Source organism: Panthera uncia (assembly GCF_023721935.1).
Source record: "Panthera uncia isolate 11264 chromosome B3 unlocalized genomic scaffold, Puncia_PCG_1.0 HiC_scaffold_1, whole genome shotgun sequence".
Classification (NCBI taxonomy): domain Eukaryota; kingdom Metazoa; phylum Chordata; class Mammalia; order Carnivora; family Felidae; genus Panthera; species Panthera uncia.
This window is the reverse complement of record NW_026057582.1, coordinates 134,664,424-134,688,150: the sequence shown is the minus strand read 5'-3', so window position 1 is coordinate 134,688,150 and position 23,727 is coordinate 134,664,424. Positions and strand designations below refer to the sequence as shown.

At 41.7% G+C, this 23,727-nt stretch overlaps 1 protein-coding gene across 5 annotated transcripts in view; it reads right to left on the bottom strand.

Moving 5' to 3' along the window:
- Positions 1-867: 867 nt before the first annotated feature.
- The window catches only part of AGBL1 (AGBL carboxypeptidase 1), a 318,376-nt gene continuing 295,516 nt past the window's right edge, over positions 868-23,727 (bottom strand). For 4 of the 5 annotated variants that reach the window (XR_007453499.1, XM_049611919.1, XM_049611918.1 and 1 more), the window contains 2 exons: positions 4,387-4,557; positions 868-1,091 (listed from right to left, as the gene is read on the bottom strand). Coding sequence is in view for 1 of the 5 variants with exons in the window: in XM_049611921.1 (XP_049467878.1) it covers positions 4,542-4,557 (16 nt within the window). In the remaining 4 variants the exon portion in view is untranslated. The remainder of the gene's footprint in view (positions 1,092-4,386; positions 4,558-23,727) is intronic. The other variant, XM_049611920.1, reaches the window with a different exon arrangement.

Here is a 23,727-nt window from a genome sequence, read left to right as displayed (position 1 = left end):
CATCACTAACATCAGTTTTTTCACCAAGAAAATCAGGACCATAATCCTTACTTTGTAGTACAGTCGTGTAAATCAACTCTTTTAGTGTATGTCAGGTGTCTTATTCTAGTATGTGTCATATACTTAGTCCTCAGTGAAATATTCTTGTTATTACTGACTTTCTGGGCTTGCCTGGAAAACAGTAAATGGGAGCGAAGAGTTCCTAACACCCATGATCAAAATTAATTAGGGAAGCAATCAGCGGGAATAACTTGGCATACGTGTCTAAGGAAAAGGCCTCTAAATCACCTTGTGTACATGCAATTAGCATCAGAAACTATATTCTAGGAGTAGGAGACGAAGCTAGAATACATTTTCCTCCTGAAAATGATTGAACAGAGCTCTGCCCACACATCACTATTGGATCAACATTTTTTAAGTTTATTTATTTATTTTTGAAAGACAGAGAGAGAGAGAGAGAGAGAGAGAGAGAAGAATCCCAAGCATGCTTCACACTGTCAGCATGGAGCCTGATGCAGGACTTAAACTCATGAACCACAAAATCTGAGCTGAAATCAAGAGTCAGTTGCTCAACTGACTGAGCCAGCCAGGTGCCTCTGGATCAACTTTTTAAAGGGTGTCCACCAATCCATTCAGTCTAAGAACTAGCTCTGTTTTACCGAGCTTCCTGCTTCACTCATTTGTAGACCCTGCAGCACCTTCGGTTGTGGCTTTCTCTCTCCAGGATGGGGGAGCAAATTTGGGAAGATCCAATTAATTTCCCAAAGCTGGTACTCCTCTACTAACCACTCGACCTCCCCACTTTCCTTGTCCATCATAGCAAAGAAAAGACAGAGCTGTCTTCCACATTGCCGAAGGAAACATACCTAGGTGGAGACCGGGTTATTTATTTTTGCAGAGGGAAGAGCAGAACAGGAGGCAAAAGCTTCTTCAGCTCTCACGGCAGCATCTGGCTGGCTGAGTTATCCATCATTTTGTTCTTACGCTGGTCCATTTACATTCAAGGGAGCAGGAGGTAAAGCAGCAGAGACATCTCTCAGTTGTGTGTTTCCATAATGTCCCCCCATCCTTCACCCCTTCTGTGGTTTTCTCTGCATTTAGAAAGTCATTGAGAAATGTTAATGGGCTGGGGGGAACTAGCGATTGGGGAATGACGAATGGGCAAGTAGCAGAATGAGGGTGTGCGGCTAATGGTTTCCTACAAGTGATGATTAAACATCACTCCTTCATCTCTCAGCACCTAATTCTCCCCAAGGCTGATTTATGGAAGACACCCCAACGTACAGTTCCTGCAGCTTTATTAGCCAGGAACAATTTAGTCATGAGAGGTAGTCTGGCCCTGCTTCTCATTTTCTTCCAGCCCAAGAAGAAAGAAATGATAAAATGTGAAGAACAACCAGGGCCTCATTCTCTTAATACTAAAAAGACAAAATAGCATAATACAGAGACCACTAAAGAGGTAGGTAATCATCAGTGGGATAAAGTTTATGATGGCAAAGTCATTACTCCATAGAAGTCATTACCTTGTCCCAGATATAGGAGAAGGTTCTTACAGTTCCTATAAATGGAAACCTGCTGCTGCTATTTTAGTCCGTCTAAAAATAACCACACACTTCATTTTTCCAAATGTCAGGGTGCCTGCCTTGACTCCTTTAGCAGAGGTTAGAAGGTTACCATAAGTGCCCAGACATGATGTGGGAGCTGGGAGCTGTGATTTTAAGAAGTGATGATAACAAAGTTCTCAGTGTGGGCAAAGAATAGTTAGGATCATGTGAAGATCATCCAAAAGAATGTGGAGTCATCAGGATTTTCCCCTTCCTAAAAGAATCTATTTGCTGGCATTCTGTCAAAGATTTTATCATCTTTCAAGATTCTATGTCCATATTTTCAAAGAAGGTCTCAACGGCATCTAAAATCATGGCTTGCTAATGCAAGTATTGCAAAAGGAGATTGGGTTTGTGATTTGGGGAAGAAAGCCAAAAGCAATAAATTAATATTTATTAATTCCTTAATAATTGAATAATGTGCATTAATTCCTCAACTATATAAGACCGAACATTAAAAAAATTTTTTTAACATTTATTTATTTTTGAGAGACAGATCATGAGCAGGGGAGGGGCAGAGAGAGAAGGAGACACAGTATCCGAAGCAGGCTCCAGGCTCTGAGCTGTCAGTACAGAGCCCTATATGGGATTTGAACTCACAAACCAGGAGATCATGACCTGAGCTGAAGTGAGACAGTTAACTGACTGAGCCACCCAGGCACCCCTATAAGATCTAACATTTATTGGACAATTCTTTGTCCAATGCCTAGTACTATACTATCTAGGTAATTTCTCAAATATTATGTGTTTTAGCCTTATCAGTCTTAGGTGGAAGTTTCCATAATTATTTCTATTTTTACAAGAGAGGAAACGGATTTAGAAGGAAATTGAACATTTACACAAGGTCACATGCCACTAAGCAGTATTTTATCTGATGAAGTCTGATTCTAGAACCTGGCTTATAGCCCCATAGTACCGCCACGCCTTGCATTGCTTTTTCTCTGTAACATTCACTTTCTATTGGCCAGCTGATTGTAATAAGCATAAATGAACCCCACAGTATTTAGGAGTTCTTAGATAAACATGAGTCCTATCATATTTGGGATGAAATGCAGAGTTCTGAACTGATCTGCACAGAGACACGGTTCCATATGAAGACACAACTCAGGACTCCTTCAGCACACAGAAATCTATATCAAACCTGATCATGCTATGTATCTAGCCTCACAGAGTATTAGATTAAATTCTAACAGAAGGGCATCCTTGTCACCAGGATCAGAACCATTCAAAGGGCAACTGAGTCACCCATAACATAACCCAAATTACTCATTCAAACTTGTGGCAGATGCTCATTAAGCATCTAAGTGCCAGGTACTGAGATTGCAATGGTGTGCAAAAGCAGACTTGGTTTTGATCATGAGGCATTTAATCCAATGAAGGAGATGGACATTAATCAATTAATCACAACACAAAATGCAAGTAGCTAGAACTACTATTATAAAGAAAGGATACATGGTACTCTGGGAGCATACAATAGTCTGAACTATTCTAGGGGCTAGGAAACACTTTCTTTATTGAGAGAAGAAGAGAATGGGGAGGTGTTAACCAGTGGGTTGATAAGAGATTTCCAGGCAAAAAAGAGACTAGGCAAAGTTCTTATAGCAGGAGGGAGATTGGGTGTTTGAGCAACAAAAAGACCAGCTGAGATGGAGTAAGGAAAACAAAGAGCCTTAAGATAACAAATGAGGGGAGTGTCTGGGTGGCTCAGTTAGTTAAGCATCCAACTTTGGTTCAGATCATGATCTCGAGATTCACCAGTTTGAACCCCAGGTCAGGCTTTGTGCTGACAGCTCAGAGCCTGAAGTCTGCTTCAGATTCTGTGTCTGCCTCTCTCTCTCTCTCTCTCTCTCTCTCTCTCTCTCTGTCTCTGTCTCTTTCTCTCTCTCAAAAATAATTTAAAACAATAAAAAAATTTTTTAATTAAAAAAAAAATACCAAATGAGGTAGGGGGAGGTGTAGGAGTGTGGACCTAGATGAGCTTTTGAGGCCATTGTATAGTTTTTGGTTTTAACTGTAAGAGCAGTGGGAGGCCATGGGGATACTGATGTGGTGTCAAAATAAATACACAGATAGCATTTCAGAAGCCTTAATGGCTGTTTGTTTCAAGATATCCCCATACTTTAAGTAAAGATGGAGAATGTTAATCTCTGCATCAGAGATGGGACCATGCAAGCCTCCATGAAGTGGAATGAAGTGCCCAGAAGAGCTCAGAGTCAGGAAGAGAATCTGGGTTTCTGAAATTCAGATCTGCATTTATTTCCTGCTACACTCTGGTCAAAGAGCAAAATTGTAGATGGCGGAAGTCATGGTTCAAGACTAGAAACCATAAATCAGTGTAGAGTCATAATGGGCCAGATCAGAGGACTAGAGGGAGAAAAATAAAAAAGAAACCCTGAGGGATTACCAGGACAGAGCCAAGACAACGTTTGGGAAAAGACAAGACCATCTGCCATTTATCCAAACATCTCCATTTTCTTTTTTGTTTTCCAAGGATATTCCAGGGCTCCGTGAACCTTGGTCAAGCCGCTTAACCCCACTGAGCCTTGGTTTTCTCCTTTGTAAAATCACAGTTAATAAATCCTTCCCCAAAGTGACACTGAGGGGATCAAAAGGAGTGGCAATGGGAAGTAATTTTCACTTGAACCATTGCTCAGGCAAAATTAGGTCACTCTTCTAGTTCACGGCAGAACATTAAAGTTGATAGCTAAGGAAGTGATCCATTTCCTCATCTGTGAGAACCAGAATACCAATACTACCAGAATACCAATACTACTCATCCTACCTGTAGTCATGCTGTGAGAATGAAATGAGACAATGTGGAGGAACGCTCTGGCTTCTTAGATTCAGCAAGAATAGTCACATCAAGTTTGCACAAGAAATATGCCAACAGGACCATGCTTTCTCTGTGCTGCTTCAGAAAGCCGCATCAGAGGTTAGTCATGAATAAACGTGCCTAGACATCCAGAGATGATATGAGTTTATAAATGCAGGACAGGGGCGCCTGGGTGGCTCAGTCGGTTAAAGTGTCCGACTTCAGCTCAGGTCATGATCTCGCGGTCCGTGAGTTCGAGCCCCGCGTCGGGCTCTGGGCTGACCGCTCAGAGCCTGGAGCCTGCTTCCGATTCTGTGTCTCCCTCTCTCTCTGCTCCTCCCCTGTTCATGCTGTGTCTCTCTCTGTCTCAAAAATAAAAAAAAAAATTAAAAAAAAATGCAGGACAAATCTTATACTGCTAATAGTTATCGATAAATTCTCTGCCTAATGAACAACTTCCAAAACGCAAGATGTGGCACTCTCTGGGAAGCTGTTGCTGCAAAATCACTTATAATTGAAATGACTCGAGGACGAGGGGGAAAAAAGACATGGTAACCGGATTCAGATTTGGACAACTCACCTTGGACCAGACTGTGGCCAGAGCTATCTGAACTGCCAATTTTCTTGCTTAAAATGCTTAAGTGGTTTCCAATCACCCTCTTAATAAAGTCTAAACTCCTTCCAATTATTTATAAGATGGGCTCAGGCTACCTCCCCTGTCTCAATAACTCTCTTCACTTTCTGTCCACCTTCCCAGATGCAGCCATATTGAACAGCTCTCCTTTCAGGCAACCGTGGGATCAGTCACCACCAGGTGTGCATGCACGCCATTCCCTGGCCAGTAGCTCTTACCGGGTCACGTGGTCATAAGGCCAAGGACTTTCTCCACCTTACTAACCACCATATCCATATCACCAGGGCACAACACACAATGGTTCCTCTAGAAATTCCAGGCCTGAATCAAGAATTCCAGAAAAGGGATTTGAAGTCTTCAGAGCAAACCTTACCTGGAGTCTAAGAAATCTGTGCAAAAATCTGTAGTCTTCTTACTCTTTTTTTTTTTTTAATGGGGCACTAAAAGAAATTTTAGGGGACACCTCTCGCTGTGTGAGCCTTTTCTGCATATTTCAGGGTATTTGCCATTCCTGGCCCCAGGCGTTACATGCTACTGTTATTCCTTCCACTGTCTAGTCATCATGAAACTTACAATTGACCCCAGTGGACACTATTCTCAGATGCCCTTGGGGGATGTGCTTCTCCCAGCTGAGAAAGATGGCAGAGCGTCCAAGGCATCTGGGTTCTTGCCTAACTGGTGTGGTTAAATCCCAGCCTCTGGCCACTTTCTTTCATTGTAATTTTAGTGGATAGCTCTTTTTAGATGCCAACTCTCAGGAAACAAGTCAATGTGTGTCAGGACTGGCCGTCTGCCCCAGTGGATCCTTCTCCACCACGCTGCCTCTCTCTCCCTTAGTAAGGCAGTTCTGTGCTAGAGAGAAGTCGGTTCACAGCAAAAAAAAAAAAAAAAAAAAAAAAAAAAAGCCCATGTGTACAACAGCAGGTCAAGCAGCACCTGGGAAGAGATGAAAGCAAAGTAAAAGCTAAAATCAAAGCATTGGGTGTCTACCTTCAGCAGCCAGGCAGGAAAGCAGGGGAAGAAACAGGAACAAGAGAAGTCAACATGCACACCAAAGTAAGATAAAGGGGCGAGTAAGCACAGAGGTGGATAGAGGGGTGGGCGGCCTGTCAGGAAAGAATGCAGGTTTCCCCGGCTTACCCCCAAAGTAGGGCATGCCTATGAAATCTCTCACCATCCAAAATGGTGAAAAGCCAAGAAGCAGTTACTATTAATTTATATGGAAAATTTTTTGAGCATTCCCAGACCCCCAAAATAACCTCTCTTAGGCTTTTCTGACACCTTAGGACACATCTTGTTGAGGGATGCACAAAATGACTGGAGATAAAGCATGATGCTCACAGACACAGGTCAAAGCTCTGAAGGCTTGTTGCTGACACACCGAGTGTGGTTCTGGAGAAGGGCCTAGATGGGGTCACTCTCTCTGCCTGGGGTGTGCACACTGCCCCTACCACAGCTCACTGTGAGACCAACCCTGAATCCTATTTTCTCTTTTTTCCTTTTTTTTTTTTTTTTAATGAAAGCAAAAATCCTCTTTGGGTTTCTCTTAGTAAGTGAAAACAGGTACTAATACAGGTCTTTGGTGAAAGCAAATTGATGAAATGTGAACTTTTCAAAAGCGGGGGGCACCTGTACCTGGAAGAGGGGAATTTTGAGGTCAATCTAAAACAAATAGTACTTTATCTCTAAAACCACAAAAGGTCCTAGGGCTCCTGGGTGGCTCAATCCGTTAGGCCTCCAACTTCGGCTCGGGTCATGATCTCGCAGTTCATGAGTTCGAGCCCTGACAGCTCAGAGCCTGGAGCCTGTTTCCGATTCTGTGTCTCCCTCTCTCTCTGCCCCTCCCCCACTCACTCTCTGTCTCTCAAAAACAAATAAACATTAAAAGAATCGTTCAAAACCACAAAAGGTCCTTAAGAAATGGCACTGGTGCCCCTTGGCTCTTGGAGAAGACAGGCCACTGGATCTGCTCCAGGATTTTGATGTTTTCTGGGCCACTTTCTTATATGTTTTGCTCACTCTAAACCCAGAAGAAAAGGCTTGTGCTCTCATGGAGTCCTGGTGGGACTGGCTTCTCTGCTACTTGGCAGTACCATGCACTGGAACCTAAAGTCAAACATAGGATAGAATTTTCTGCACTTTCCATTCGATAGGGCACTGGACATTTTCCTTCTAATTTTGAACAGAGACAAGATGAACTGCCTTCTTCTGTATTTCCTAGAGAGGCAGACAAAAGCCTTGGGTCATCCATCCCCACTTTTACTTGTCTTCCTGTATCTTTCTCCCTCCTGTCTTTCTCTACGTCTGTCTTTTTCATTGAGCAGACATCAGTAGAAAAGTCCATCAATATATACACATTTTCCATCCGGTGTCTCTTCCTCAGACAAATGTATGCATGACGCATCTCCCATGCCGTCATTCTGCAGTGCAAGGTTTCTGATAAATCTCAAACTTGGTGTCCTAAGTCCCCTGTTCTCTTTGGATAGTGAAGCTCCTGACATGCTACAGGGGGGAGAAAATGAAACCAGAAAGGCCAGAAGAGTTAAAAGAGGGATGTGAGCGAGAAGGGAGACGGGGACAGAAATGACAGAGAGCGGCAATTGCCAGGTAAAGAGAAGGACAGATTGGGTTTCCTCTCGAGCTTGGCAAAGCATGCAAGCTAAAAGGTCAGCACTGCTGTAGAGGAATACAAAAGGATAAAGGGATGGGAACAAAGAAACCACTTTATGCAGAGATATTAGTGCCATCAGCAGCAATAAAAGTAGCACAGCCACAAGCGAAGAGCCTCAGAATGGAAGATGACACAGGGGACAGGCTGGCTAGTGCTTTCATGATGTGCACAGCAGGCACCCAATGGCAGGGGCCTGCACATCAAAGCCCTACAGGAAGTTTCATAGAGGATCTATGGGGTCAGGGGCCCTTTGAACCCAAGAACAGACACAACAGAGTTGAAATTTGTGCCCACTCCCTGCCACCCATACACAGCTCCCTCAGTCTTTGAACAACCGCAGAGCAAAGGGAAAAACCCAGACATCAGCACACACCTGGAGACAGTACCGTTAACCCATCAATATTGTTTGAGCGTCACTAACAGTGTCTGGTGGCTTTGGGATTTCAAAACCCAAGTGAGCCATGGTGTCTGCCCTCAGGAACCTTGTAATCTAGTGGGGCAAGCAAGACAAGCATGCGTGAGAGAAAATAAATGGATGGCAGTATTAATTAAGGCTACATTTCTCAAACTTGGAGGAAGCACAAATCCCTTAAAGATAAATGTTCCTGGGGCACCTGGGTGGCTCAGTCTGTTGCGCCTCTGACTTCGGCTCAGGTCATGATCTCACGGTTCGTGGGTTCGAGCTGTGCTCTGTGCTCTGTGCTGACAGCTTGCTCAGAGCCTGGAGCTCAGAGCCTGGCTCTGAGCAAGTCAGATTCTGTGACTCCCTCTCTCTCTGCCCCTCCCCCGCTCACGCTCTCTCTCTCAAAAATAAATAAATGTAAAAAAAAATTTAAAAATAAATGTTCCCTTCAACCTGTTAACTTAATATTTTTAAGTAATAGCATTTAAATCTAGACCAACATGAAACAGGATATTATATTTAGAGCTCTCAACACCACAAAACTAATGAAATTTCAACGCATCGTTATAATTTAGTGTGATAGACGCTGTTGTTTTGCTGACATGAAAACCTGTGATGTAGTTTTCACTATTTGGGTTCCCTTGTGTTGAACTGAGCAGCTATAGTCATAGCCCAGGGTGACAATAAGATTCTCTTTTTTTTTTTTTTTTTTTTTAGCATTTATTCATTTTTGAAAGGCAGAGAGAGAGAGAGAGAGAGTGCAAATGGGGGAGGGACAGAGAGACAGACACAGAATCTGCAGCAGGCTCCAGGCTCGGAGCTGTCAGCACAGAGCTCAACGCAGGGCTTGAACTCACAGACCACGAGATCATGACCTGAGCCGAAGTCCGCCGCTTAAACTACTGAGCCACCAGTTGCCCTGAAAATAAGATTCTTAACACGACTTTACTGAGACCCAGTTGCTTAGGGCACAGGAAGTGTGGAAGGATCACAGCCCTTGAGGCCTTGCTGCAGAGAATAAGTGGGCTCCCAAATGCAGGGAGACCTGCATCTAAGGAGGGACACACTTGTGCTTCATATGTTCAGGGCTCTGATATTCAGAGTTCCACATGGACAAGTGTTGCCAGAGAGATGAAGGGTCATCTTTCCCATCTTTCCTTAGTATAGTCTTAGTATAGTAGATATGATCTACAATTAGAAAGATGGCTTTGATTCCTGCCTCGGATTACTCTTTTGTGTCCCTAAGCGAGTCCATGGAAAATGAAACTCCTTGGAACTGACCTGAACATTTATCTTGTGCCTTGACACTGGCCAAACTTCCTGGCAAGCACAGCTAGAATGGAGACTGAGCTGGAAAAGTCCTGTCCTGGGGCTACCCAGGGCCACACTGAGACCATGCCATATAATAATATGCATAATATATTATCTATATAACAGAGATAAGCATTCTCTAAATGCATTTAGTCTCTGCTCTTAACTGATTGATATAGAAGGGCAACAGGTTCATGAAACAGTGATTTTAAAAGGAAGAAGTTGTCAGGGAGGAACAGATAGAATTATCTCTTAGAAACAGCACCCTGAGTTTCTAAGGACTAAAGGAAAGAAGGGAGAGAGGAAGAAGTGGAGAGAAGGAGGGAGGGAGGAAGGAAAGGCAGATTAGTTATTCTGTACTCAGGAGATTTTATATGTGAATATTGCAAAATTTGGAGTGTGAATATTGCAATACTCTGGTCCATTAATTCTGCTAATTCACTGTCCCTTATCTAATCATGTGTCCTTGATGTTTGGTTCAGAACACACACTGAAAAAAATAGCACAAATATAACCACTCCTCATAAAACACAAAAGGGCTGGGCCACAGAGTCTGGCTACACCTTATTTTCTTCCTCAAAAATATAATTCCCAATGCATCTATTTCATGGAGGGTGGGGGAAGGCTGTCACCCTTAATGTCAGTCTTAAAAGTGTGTGTGTGTGTGTGTGTGTGTGTGTGTGTGTGTGTGTGTAAAGAAGGCACAGAGCACCTTTCTGCTTGGTCTCTGATCCCTGGAAATGGCGTGGGGGTTGGGAGGAGGAAGAGGGCTGAGGCACTGAGCTTATGTGTTGTCCTGAAAGCAAGGGATCCCGCAAGGAGGTGACAACAAGGAAATAATCTGCCTACCTCTGCTGTCACCACATCATTTGAATCAAACTCATTACCCAGGGAAGTGCCTGGAAATCCCTCTTCCACCACATCAAAGATGAATGACTTTGTCCCCAAAACCTGGATGGATTAAGACATATTTCAGAAACACATCTGTTTTGCTTTAGCACTCAGCACACCACAAACCCACGGGCTACAAAGGCTGGTTCCAATGAGAATAGAAAGAAGGATAAGCAGAAAACCAGGAAAACTGGAACAGATAAGGGGGTGGGGGCAGTGCTCTGAGCTAATGGAATAACCAAAGGGCTTCATTTTGCCTTTGGTCTCCATGATGGGAACACCATACACAAAGAGATCAGTGGACGTTCCAGAATATCCGCCCTTGGTACCTTAACTCTCCACTAAGACGGGCCACCGGGACAGGAATGTGATTCTCAGAACTACCTAAGGTGAAGGTTAATTTATTCCATGTATGTAACAAATTGAACCAAGGTAATAAACTGCTGCCCAAGAAAGATCATTACAGCACAACTTAGATAAATAGGTTAGACTGGTTTATAAATAGAGTATCCCTCCTTTAATGTTGAATGAGCAGTTCTAAGATTCTGGGATCTGTGATTAAAAGACATTTTTCTCTAACAGGGTCTATGTAGTCCTGTCTATATTTATGATTTGCTTTTTAAAAAGAAGCTATTGTTTTTAGCTGATTTCAATGCAGCATCCAAGAGGTATGCATACCAATAAACAATAAAAGAGATGCAACCTCATTTATAAAGAAGATACTTAAATACAAACACAAGATATACTTTTCCACCTATTGGATTAATGAACAGTTTGTATTTCTGGGGTGTCTGCTGGGAATGGCTTTGCCCCTACACTGATCAGTGTGGCATGGAAGGTAACTGAGAGACATCTAACAAAATATAAAATGCTCATAAGCCCTTCCCGGCAAGCTCACTGCTTAACATTTATTTTGTAGTTTTCCTGTAAGGCATATGCCAATGAATGTTCCTGCCAATGTCGTTTTTCAAAGCAAAACAACACTGCAGACAACAAACACAATCGGACAACAATCCAAAGGCATAATAGTGGGGGCTGGTTAAATAAATGATGTAATAGCCTTAAAACAGAATACTACACAGCTGATAAAAAGAAAAAAATCATTCCCTGTGTGTTGTTATAGAGAAGTCACCAGGATATATTGTTCAACAAAAGAGTGGCTACAAACCATGTACATGGTATGATTCCTTTTTGTATTAGTAATCACTCACACACACACACACACACACACACACTCACACTCACACTCACATACACACACACGTCATTTGACAATTTTTTTCTGCAGAAATCTTAAGAGAATATTAAGAATTATTATCTTTAGCAAGAATTGTTTCATGTTTTTTATGCTTTTACACCTTTTATATATTTTGCAATTTTTATGTTTTATAATTTTTATATACTTAATTTTTATATCATTCCCATTTTTTTATAAAGTTTATTTATTTATTTTGAGAGAGAGAGAGAGAGAGAGAGAACACATACAAATCAGGGAGAGGCAGAGAGAGGGACAGAGAGAATCCCAAGCAGGCTCTGTGCTGCCAGCACACAGCCCCACACGGGGCTCGATCTCATGAACCAGAGATCATGACCTGAGCCAAAATCAAGAGTTGAAGGTTTAAAGATGTGACCCTCCTTTCCATTTTCTAACTAAATATATATAATGCTATTAAAGCTACAAAATGTCATCAGCAAACTTTCTGGAAAATTGGGACAGGGGCCATTATTGTTTTCTTTTAAATAGTTTTTTATATCGTATATAATAAAAATTATTTTAAGCCGGAAAATTCTTCCATGTTTGGCTGGGGATTCCAAGTGAAAGCAGCCAAGAAAGCATGGTCTATAATTAGCGCCCACACTCCTAGAAGGGGAAGGGGGAAGGAGCGCCCTCTAGAGTCCCAGGCTGGGTATGCCTGGGGAGGCTTTGAAGGTTGAAGCACTATGTGCTGCCCTGGCCACCCATTTCCAATTTCCATTATGCTAATGAGCACATCACTTAATTTCTAAGCTACTGAACATTAAATTTTAATGTGACCTCATCTACTCCATGATTGCTAAACTATGTCAATCTATAATTGGAAAAGTTTAGGTGACCATGTAATAGGGTCTGTTGTATTATTTTCATGCAGAACTTAATCAGAATTTGCCATGATAATGTGTGCGTTCATGTAGTTGTGTGGTTATGCATTTCTACCAAGAAAACGAAAGCTCCATGAAGTCAGCCTTCAAACTAGCTTTCCTCTCCATTGCTCTCGCCAGCAGTTGGCTCAGGGGCTGGCATAAAGTACGCTGCAGAGAAGGGAAGATTTGCTCACAAAACATCCGTTAAGCCCATTCTTATTTAACAGATATTTATTTGATACCTATGTTGGGGCTGGATGGGTGCTAAACACTGGGGATATAATGGTGAATCGGACAAACGTGGTTCCCAGCCTCATGGCGCTCACGGTCTACAGGTGAAGACTGACGTGGACATTCGAAGAATTTCTATATAGGGTGGTAAGTGTCAGGGACAGAGGACATGCAAAGTGTGTTCTGAACAAATAATAAGGATGTGCAGTGAACTTCTTGAGAGAAGTGAGTGAGTAGAGCTTTGCCAGACTTCTAAAGAAGGTTTCAACAGTGGGAACAGCAAGTTTAAAGACTCTACAGCAAGAGAAACAATGTCATGTTGCAGAAAGTAAAACCATTTCAGTATGTATGAGGTTTACACCCAGTGCTCATCCCAACAAGCACCCTCTTTAATGCCCATCACCCATTTAGCCCATCCCCCCACCTGCCTCCCCTCCAGCAACCCTCAGTTTGTTCTCTGTATTTAAGAGCCTCTTATGGTTTGCCTCCCTCTCTGTTTTTATCTTATTTTTCCTTCCCTTCCCCTATGTGCATCTGTTGTGTTTCTTAAATTCCACATATGAATGAAATGATATGATATTTGTCCTTCTCTGGCTGACTTATTTTGCTTAGCACAATACCCTCCAGTTCAATCCATGTTGTTGCAAATGGCAAGATTTCATTCCCTTTCATTGCCAAGTAGTATTCCATGTATATATGTACCACACCTTCTTTATCCATTCGTCAGTTAATGGACATTTGGGCTCTTTCCATAATTTGGCTATTTTTGAAAGCACTTCTATAAATTTTGTGGTGCATGTGCCCCTTCAATCAGCATTTTTGTATCCTTTGGATAAATACCTAGTAGTGCAATTGCTGGGTCATAGGGTGATTCTTTTTTTTTTTTTTTTTAATTTACATCCCAATTAGTTAGCATATAGTGCAACAATGATCTCAGGAGGAGATTCCTTAGTGCCCCCTTACTCATTTAGCCCATCCCCCCTCCCACAGCCCCTCCAGTAAACCCTCAGTTTGTTCTCCATATTTAAGAATCTCTTATGTTTTGCTCCCTCCCTGTTTTTATATTATTTTTGCTTCCCTTCCCTTATGTTCATCTGTTTTGTCTCTTAAAGCCCTCATATGAGTGAAGTAATATGATAATTGTCTTTCTCTGACTAATTTCGCTGAGCATAATCCCCTCCAGTTCCATCCACGTAGTCGCAAATGGCAAGATTTCATCCTTTTTGATTGCTGAGTAATACTCCACTGTGTATATATATACCACATCTTCTTTATCTATTCATCCACTGATGGACATTTGGGCTATTTCCATACTTTGGCTATTGTTGATAGTGCTGCTATAAACATGGGGGTGCATGTGTCCCTTTGAAACAGCACACCTGTATCCTGTGGATAAATACCTAGTAGAGCAATTGCTGAGTCATAAGGTAGTTCTATTTTTAATTTTTTGAGGAACCTCCATACTGTTTTCCAGATGGCTGTACCAGTTTGCATTTCTACCAACAGTGCAAGAAGGTTCCCCTTTCTCCACATCCTCACCAACATCTGTTCTTTCCTGAATTGTTCATGTTAGCCATTCTGACAGGTGTCAGGTGGTATCTCATTGTGGTTTTGTTTTGTTTTGTATTTCCCTGATGATGAGTGATGTTGAGCATGTTTTCATGTGTCGGTTGGCCATCTGGATGTCTTTTTTGGAAAAGTGTCTATTCATGTCTTTTGCCCATTTCTTCATTGGATTATTTGTTTTTTGGGTGTTGAGCACAACATGACATTTTACTATGCTAAGTTCTCTATGCCATCTCACCTGGACCAAGATTTTAGTCCAAATAGCTAGTTCTTACACAAGGTCCAGAAAAGACTGAACTTCCTCTGAGGGCCAGCTCCCAATTCCTCACAGCTCCTATGTAAGGCAACACAAGCATATCTTTTCTTGTGGCATAGACATGCTTAAAGGTAGGGACTTTGGGGTCAGACAGCCCTGAGCAAAATATGTTTCACTTAATATTTCCACACATGTGTGAACCAAAGGAATTCACTTAAATTTGCAGAGTCTCTATACCCCTATCTGTAAAATGGGGTTAATGGTGCCCACCTTAACAACTGATATATTTAAGAAATACATGGCAAAATTCCTGACACACAGATCTCAGCAAACAGCAGCTACTCTTATCAAAACTATCTATAGGATTGTTCTTAATATACCAGATATCATTCCCTAAATTCTCTGTTCTCCTTGGTATATTATGATGCTACATAGATAACAAATGGATCAGGTGTGCAGCAATAGGTCTAGGGTGGAGATGCCTCCATGAACTTGTCTTGACCCAGTGGTCTACCTGGCAGTCCTTGACACTTGGTGGCCCCACTTCTAGCACTGTCCCTAACAGGTGCTTCTGCAGAAACCAATGACTGCAGATGAAGATGCTTTATGGATTTATAGAAGCCTTCTAAATGACACCTATCTGGCATCTGCGTCCACCACTGAATTCACAGCAAAAATTAAAAAGAGTTAAAGATAAAGACACACAAACAGCCCATCTCTTAAAACTGTAGTAACTCAATCAACAGAAAATAACAGCCAATGAAACATCCTGTGAAGGTGTGGGTTTCTCCCAGATTAATTCTAGGACTCAGAGTGAGCTGGGGATGATGGGAAGGAGAGGAAGAGGGGTAGGGGTGAGGATCTGTTTTAACCCCTCCCCCCATGAGGGTGACTGTCTCCCATCTTGTCTTAGTCTAATGTTGATCTATAGGGAAAAGTGCCTCTGCCCTTTGCCTTCGGAATTGATGGTCTTGGACTCTACTGTTATTGCCCCGGCTCTCTGAAAGATCTCTTGATTTATTCCCTTTATATTAGAAAACCATATCTTCTCATTATCTAGGAAGGTCACTGGAAGGGAGATATTTCTTCCAGCTTCAATAGCAGATCACTTGGCCTTTTTTCATATCTCTCTTGGCTCGGCAGGAGCTCTGTGAGAATGGGGGAGGCAGGGACAAACAATAAAGGCAAATTTATTCCTGAGCAGAAAGCACAATGTAAGGACCTGGCAGAATATATAAATATGCAAAGCAGGCTCATCAGCCAGTGTCCTCGGTTTCTATTTCAACTTTTATTTCCAAAGCTAATTATTCCTGTCAATAGGAAGCCCTGCCTTAACTAAGGTGGCTAGAGACCATTAGTCATCAGGAATGTTTTTGTGTTTCAGACTAGGCTTGGATTCCCCCATTCCATTCATTTCCCAGCAGGGACCTGGGCTCAGCTAACATTTTCAAGGATGGATATCTATATTTAAACAAGATGTGGCATTGTTCTAAAAATTATTTTCACAAGGAAATGGTATGTATTTAACTTCTAAACTACATTTTTCTTGCTTATCCATATTTTCTTGCCTTTTCTTCTGGTCAAAAATAAACTGTGTGTGTGTTGAATGAGATGTCCTAGAAGGGCCATGTTAAGGCAGATGACACTAGAAGTGCTCAGAGCAATGACATCAACGTTTCCAACCTATAACCATTCGGATGTGGTACTGTTTGTCCAGAGTCTCCCAGACTATTTTTTGGGACCATCTACATTGGAATGCCCTTGGGAGCTTGTTTAAAATGTAGCCCTCCTACATCTTTGGTTAGGCTTATTCCTAGCTATTTTAAGGTTCTTGGTGCAATTGTAAATGGAATGAATCTAACCAAACCTGTAAAAGACCTGTAAGCTGAAAACTATAGAAAGCTTATGAAGGAAATTGAAGAAGACACAAAGAAATGGAAAAACATTCCATGCTCATGGATTGGAAGAATAGATATTGTTAAAATGTCAATACTACCCAAAGCGATCTACACATTCAATGTGATCCCAATCAAAATTGCACCAGCATTCTTCTCAAAGCTAGAACAAACAAGACCCCAAATAGCCAAAGTAACATTGAAGAAGAAAACCAAAGCAGGATGCATCACAATCCCAGACTTTAGCCTCTACTACAAAACTGTAATCATCAGGACAGTATGGTATTGGCACAAAAACAGACACATATAGACCATGGAATAGAATAGAGAACCCAGATTTGGACCCACAATTGTATGGCCAACTAATCTTTGACAAAGCAGAAAAGAGCATCCAATGGAAAAAGACAGTTTCTTTAGCAAATGGTGCTGGGAGAACTGGACGGCAACATGCAGAAGGATGAAACTAGACCACTTTCTTACACCATACACAAAAATAAACTCAAAATGGATGAGAGACCTGAATGTGAGACAGGAAATCATCAAAACCCTAGAGGAGAAGGCAGGCTACAACCTCTTTGACCTCAGCCACAGCAATTTCTTACTTGACACATCTCCAAAGGCAAGGGAATTAAAAGAAAAATGAACTATTGGGACAACAAGATAAAAAGCTTCTGCACTGCAAAGGAAACAATCAACAAAACTAAAAGGCAACCAATGGAATGGGAAAAGATATTTGCAAATGACATATCAGACAAAGGGCTAGTATCCAAAATCTATAAAGAACTCACCAAACTCCACACCCGGAAAACAAATAATCCAGTGACGAAATGGCTAGAAAACATGAATAGACACTTCTCTAAAGAAGACATCCAGATGGCCAACAGGCACATGAAAAGATGCTCAACGTTGCTCCTCATCAGGGAAATACAAATCAAAACCACACTCAGATATCACCTCACACCAGTCAGAGTGGCTAAAGTGAACAAATCAGGAGACTATAGATGCTGGCAAGGATGTGGAGAAACGGGAATCCTCTTGCACTGTTGGTGGGAATGCAAACTGGTGCAGCCACTCTGGAAAACAGTGTGGAGGTTCATCAAAAAATTAAAAATAGATCTCCCCTATGACCCAGCAATAGCACTGCTAGGAATTTACCCAAGGGATACAGGAGTGCTGATGCATAGGGGCACATGTACCCCAATGTTTATAGCAATGCTTTCAACAATAGCCAAATTATGGGAAGAGCCTAAATGTCCATCAACTGATGAGTGGATAAAGAAGATGTGGTTTATATATTCAGTGGAATACTTCTTGGCAATGAGAAAGAAAGAAATCCTGCCATTTGCAGCAACATGGATGGAACTGGAAGATATTATGCTGAGTGAAATAAGTCAGTCAGAGAAGGACAGATATCATATGTTTGCACTCATATGTGGATCTTGAGAAACTGAAGACTGTGGAGGAAGGGAAGAGGAAAAATAAATAGTTACAAACAGAGAGGGAGGGAGGCAAACCACAAGAGACTCTTAAATACAGAGAACAAACTAAGGGTGGATGGGGAGGAGATGGGGGAGAGAGAAAATGAGTGATGGGCATTGAGGAGGACACTTGTTGCAATGAGCACTGAGTGTTGTATGTAGTAAGCCAATTTACAGTAAATTATATTCATAATAAATAAATAAATAAATAAATAGGAAAAAAAAAAGAAAAAAAAAATTTAAAAGCCAAGTACCAGAAAGAACAAAAAACAGTGAGAAATATTACAAGTTGTTTTCTCTAATAAGGGGTATTTGGAAATGGGAAAAATCAACAAATGCTATTATTTTTGTTTCAAGTTTTGTACAATTATTGACATTTATACATGTGCAATTTTGATACTTATAAAAATAGCTTATTAAAAATTTTTAAAAAAATATAAAAAATAAAAACTATGTGAACTAGTAATACAAAATAATAAAATGAAATAAAATAAAGTAAAATAAAATAAAATAAAATAAAATAAAATAAAGGCCTCTTGAACCAAGCATTTTGGAGGTGGAACTCAGGAATATGCACTTTGAACACAATCCTGAGTGGGATCCACAGGGCTATTTAGGTAAGAACTCTGAAGAGTGTATGAAGATGCAGGGCCCACATGCACTCTGGCCAGGACCACTCCTTCACCTCACAAGAGGATAGTAGGGAAAAGTCTCCTGCTGATAGCTCAGCCTTCTAAGGGGACAGACAGCCCAGTGGGTTCTGCGTCTGCTAAATGGGTTTGCAAAACAATGTTTTCTGGGATCCTAGCACCATTACAGCTTTGATGATAACCTTTGACTTTTTTAGGTTCCCCCCACCCCAAAGATTCAGAGAGTCACCCTTCCTTGCAGTAGAACCAAAGTCGGGTCCACATCAATGATAACCCATTAAATGGGTAAATGTCATGGTTTGTAAATCATACCTCAGTAAAGCTGTTAAAATACATAAACACAACTTCAAAAAATTATTTGAAAAAAATGACTATAATTGAATGTGTCTTCAGTTGCTAACGTGTTCACGCCTTTAATACGTCCATGGCAAAGTTCTTTGGGGCTCTTCAACATGCATCCATTCATCTAGTGAATAATTACTGAGTCCTGATCTAGCCACACTCTATGACTTGCAGTTATGAAATAAAGTAAAAAAAAAAAATCTTCGAATAAATTGTATATGCTAATATTACCAGGGAATTTGTCCATATAACAAGCATCAGAGTATGCTGATTTTTAGTTTGGCTCCCTCATCATTTGCTGAATAAAGCTACCTGTAGACTTTTGACTCTTCCCAATGCAGAATTTAATTTGGTGACTAACAGACCAAAGCAGAGAAAGCTGCAGGAACCATTTAATCTGCATAAGGAGACTTGTGTTTACTGATATTCTATCTATCAGAGGAACAAGAGCACAGCAGGGAAGGGCTTCTTTTCTGTGACACTGCTAATGCCTCAGATGTCAGGTTCAGCCCCCTATCTGTGACAGTCTGGGCAAAAGACAGCTCAGGGAGGGACATACATGGATTGGACTTGGACAGCCAGGGGACATTGGCAAAACCCAGGGACAAGCCACCCTTCCGTCCCATAACTGGATCTCATGAGACTCCAAGTCCATGGGAACAGCAGGCTAAGGAAAACCTCACTGGTGAATAACATCAGATTACCAGAGTCACGGCTTTGGGCTTTTGTAATTGTGTAGGTAGAGAAGGGTCTAGTCATCTGCCACTTATTTCTTCACAGAGGGACTCCAGAAAGCAGATGGCAGTGCTCTGTCTGTAACTAATTTTAATTCATCTTCCCTTTTGGGGTGCCAGGGAAAAGCACACAGCCCGATTCCATTCGCAAGGACTCATAAAGAGTGCAAAATGGAAATAGTCGAGGAACGGAGTTCTGACACCATTGGGTCACCTCTCTTTATTTCTACCCAGCAGGAGGGAGGCCCATATCATCAGTGAGCATGGAGGGCTTAGTGCCTTACTGCTGGGTCTGGCACGGCTAGCCTCCCTGCCCTTCCTGTCCACTCAAAGAGCCTTAACCTCCCCTTTCATCACATTCTAACTGACATGAGTTTTAAACCACCTGTAGTTAAAAAGAAGAAGAAGAAGAAGAAGAAGAAGAAGAAGAAGAAGAAGAAGAAGAAGAAGAAGAAGAAGAAGAAGGAGACGATGACGGAGGAGGAGGAGGAAAAAAGAATCCCCAGGAGGAAAGGAGGATTAATATGGATCTATATCCAAAGAAAATGTGTGTGTGGGGGGGGGGGATAAATTAAGCTTTACAAACATCTACCATATATCTGGACATGATACCAGGCATACTGTCTTAACCCTCAAAACAACTCTTAGAGGTAATCATTGCCTCTGTTTTTTGTTTTTTGTTTTTTGTTTTTTTTATGAGCTGAATAACTAAACAATGGGAAGTTAAATAAAATGACTGCTAGCAAACATTGATGCCAGATTTGAAACTTGAGGCTGGCTTCTTTTCCAACAAGCTGTGGCGTTTCAAAATTCAATAAAGAACCAAATTCTTTTCTCGAAGTTCAATTAGAAAAGCATATAAAGTTTTTTTCACATTCCTGCTCGATTGCCTGATGATCTGAAATGTAAAAGGCTCCATCAACCTGCAGAACTGTGATGTCTTAGCACACTTCAAGGCTTGAACATTGTCCCCAACATTATGGCCGACAATTCACTGTGCTATGTGTTTACCTTTTCAGTGCTTATTCTCTTTCTAATCATTCATCCTTTCCTTGAATTTCAAAGCCATTCCTAATCTGGCTGAATTCTGTCTTTTGAGTTTGGCCTTAGACTAGGGGTCACTCCAGCTAGGATTCTTGTCACCATCTCAGTGTCTGCCCCTCATTTCCCCTATCTTGGCATGACATTTTGCACCCACAGTGTAACCCATCTTCCCTGTAGGGGACCACTTCCTGCCTCCAGAGCCTAGAATGAAAAGTTCTCTATACTAGATGACCCTCCTACCCCTGGGAATGGCTGACTAGACCACCGTGGGCCCTAACTCAGAAGGCAGCAACCAAGAGACTGGCTGGTGGCCAGTGATGAGTGGGACTCTGCCACGTGGAGAGGAGCTTTGCCAATGGAAAGCTGAAGGTGCCATGCGGGTGGGGCTCCAGGCAAGAGGAAGAATAAGCAATCTGTCTTTTAAGGGAAAAGAGGCTGAGCAGGCATTCTTGAAAATCTATAAACAGGCAACTGTGTGTTCTCTGAGGGCCGAAGAAGGTGTCACTTCTGGATCCTGATGTATATCCTTTCTCAATTTCTATTTGTGTAAAATTTGGTTGAACTTCCTTTCCTGCCTGGAATTAGCAAAATTACTTTATCCTTGTACTAAAACCTGATTTTTTTTCACTTGGGACACCTTAAGTCCCCTCCTTTTCCTTGTAAATAAAAGGATTTAAATGGAGTGCTTTTTTTTTCTTGATCTATCCAACACTCACCCCTCTGCCTACCCACCTCCCCATGAAGCCATTCCTGAATTAATATAAAATCTCTCTGCCTGTTAATCTCCTACAGGTACCTGTTATGGGTATGCTGTAATTACCACTCAACTTCACACTGACTGATTGTTTTCTATTTCAGTCTTCTGTCCCCAGTTAGCAATCTCCTTTAAAAATCAAGGACAATTTTGGATCGACTTGAATCTACTTGAATGTCAGCAGAACCTCCAATGCCTATAAGATCCTCTGAGAGAAAGAAGCCAATAGTGTGGTTTATGCCTAGCAACACTTTTCTGCAGAATTGTAGAACCTTCTGGCTGGGCAGACTATAGTGATATATACAGTAACCTCTTCGGTTTACACATATGGAAGTTTGGAGCAGTTAATGGTCAGTCAGCTAACAAGATTCAGCATGAGCTCTCACATCTGGAAGGTCTAGGGCAATCCAAATATGGAGGAGAGAGACGGAATTATACTCTTTATAATGAGAGACAAAACTACCCAGCTTTTCACTGATAGCAGATCAGCTAGGCCATTGTGAGACATACTGGCATGGCTTCTAGTCTCTAAATTACTAAAGCTCTAGCCAGGAAACTTTTATTCTTTTTTTTTAAGTTGTATTGCTTTTTTAAAGCCAGGTTATTTTTTATAGCAATAGAACTCCTAGAACAGTAAACAGGAGGTGAATGTATTAGGCTTTAAAGGTGAAAGGGGTTATTTAAGAGTGTTATCAGAACTAGCCAGCTGCAAACACATACAGCATCAGAAAACCATAAACCTTCATAGCAGGGTTCAATTATTCATTAGGCCACCATGCTATAGGGAGAGGGTCTTTATAAACTTAATATCACATGACCCTTGAGGTGTCCAGGCCTCCCTGCCATCTTACATTATAGGTGAACAGTTGAAGAGGAGTGAAAATGATCTCTCTGTCCTCCATTATCTCGAGGGCATTAGGGTTTTGCAAGTGATAATGATAAAAAAATAACAGTTTCCTCTTTTTTTAATGTTTATTTATTTTGAGAGAGAGAGAGGGTGGGAGGAGAGACAGAGAGAGGGAGACACGGAATCCGAAGCAGGCTCCAGGCTCTGAGCTGTCAGCACAGAGCCCGACGTGGGGCTCGAACTCACGAACCATGAGATCATGACCTGAGCCGAAGTCGGACGGTGAACTGACTGAGCCATCCAGGTTCCCCCAAAATAATAATTCTAGTAACCACTGCTTCCTGCCACCTCCCAAGTGCAAGGGTGAATCATTTTCCTAAGGGTGGGTAAATTGCTTACCGGAAATGATACAGTAAGTTAGTGGAACAGCTGGAATTTGAACCCAAGTCTTTTGGAGACTGCAAACCATGATCTTAAACTGTTACGGACATTTCTAATCTCTTCTCCCCAAGGAACACTAATCTGATTGACCTTGTGGGAAATTTTTTTAATTTTTTTTTTTAATGTTTATTTATTTTTGAGACAGAGAGAGACAGAGCATGAACGGGGGAGGGTCAGAGAGAGAGAGGGAGACACAGAATCGGAAACAGGCTCCAGACTCTGAGCCATCAGCCCAGAGCCCGACGCAGGGCTCGATATCACAGACCGTGAGATGGTGACCTGAGCTGAAGTCGGACGCTTAACCGACTGAGCCACCCAGGCACCCGGGAAATTTATTTAAAAGTTAAAGGAAGAGGGTCAAATTATCTGCCCACAACTTCTAAATTTTGGTGTCTTGTGAGGCACTCTAGTATATTAAAGCTCTGAGAAGGTCTGCAGTAGAGACCATGCATTTCTTACATAAGCCATGTTTCCCAAAGTCATTTGCCTTAGAACTCCATTTCCTATCACACAAAACCATATTCTTTTGTCAGGGACACATCTTGGACAACAATGCATGAAAATACAGCCTTGGCAGGTAGAGCCTCACATAGTTCAAAACGGAATAATATTTTCCCTTATGGAGAAGTATAAAAGAACAGAGCAGCAGTCAGCTGGACTCTAACCATTTGAAGCCCCACTTGATGCTCAGCTGTGCTCATTCCCCCAGGTTTCTCCTGAAATGGAGTCAGCTGTAACTCAGGGAGTGCGAGCTGGGAAAAAGGGGTGAAGGGGAGAGGGAGGTCCAGGCTTCCAGTTATAGGATGAATAAGTCACGGAGATGAAAGGCACAGCATAGGGAACGTAGTCAATGGTATTGTTATAGCACTGTGCAGTGACAGGCAGTAGCTACACTTGTGGGGAGCAGAGCATACATAACACATACAGTTGTAGAATCACTGTATTGTACACCTAAAAGTAATGCAACATTGTGTTCAGCTATACTCAAAGAAGAAAAGAAAAGAAAAGAAAAGAAAAGAAAAGAAAAGAAAAGAAAAGAAAA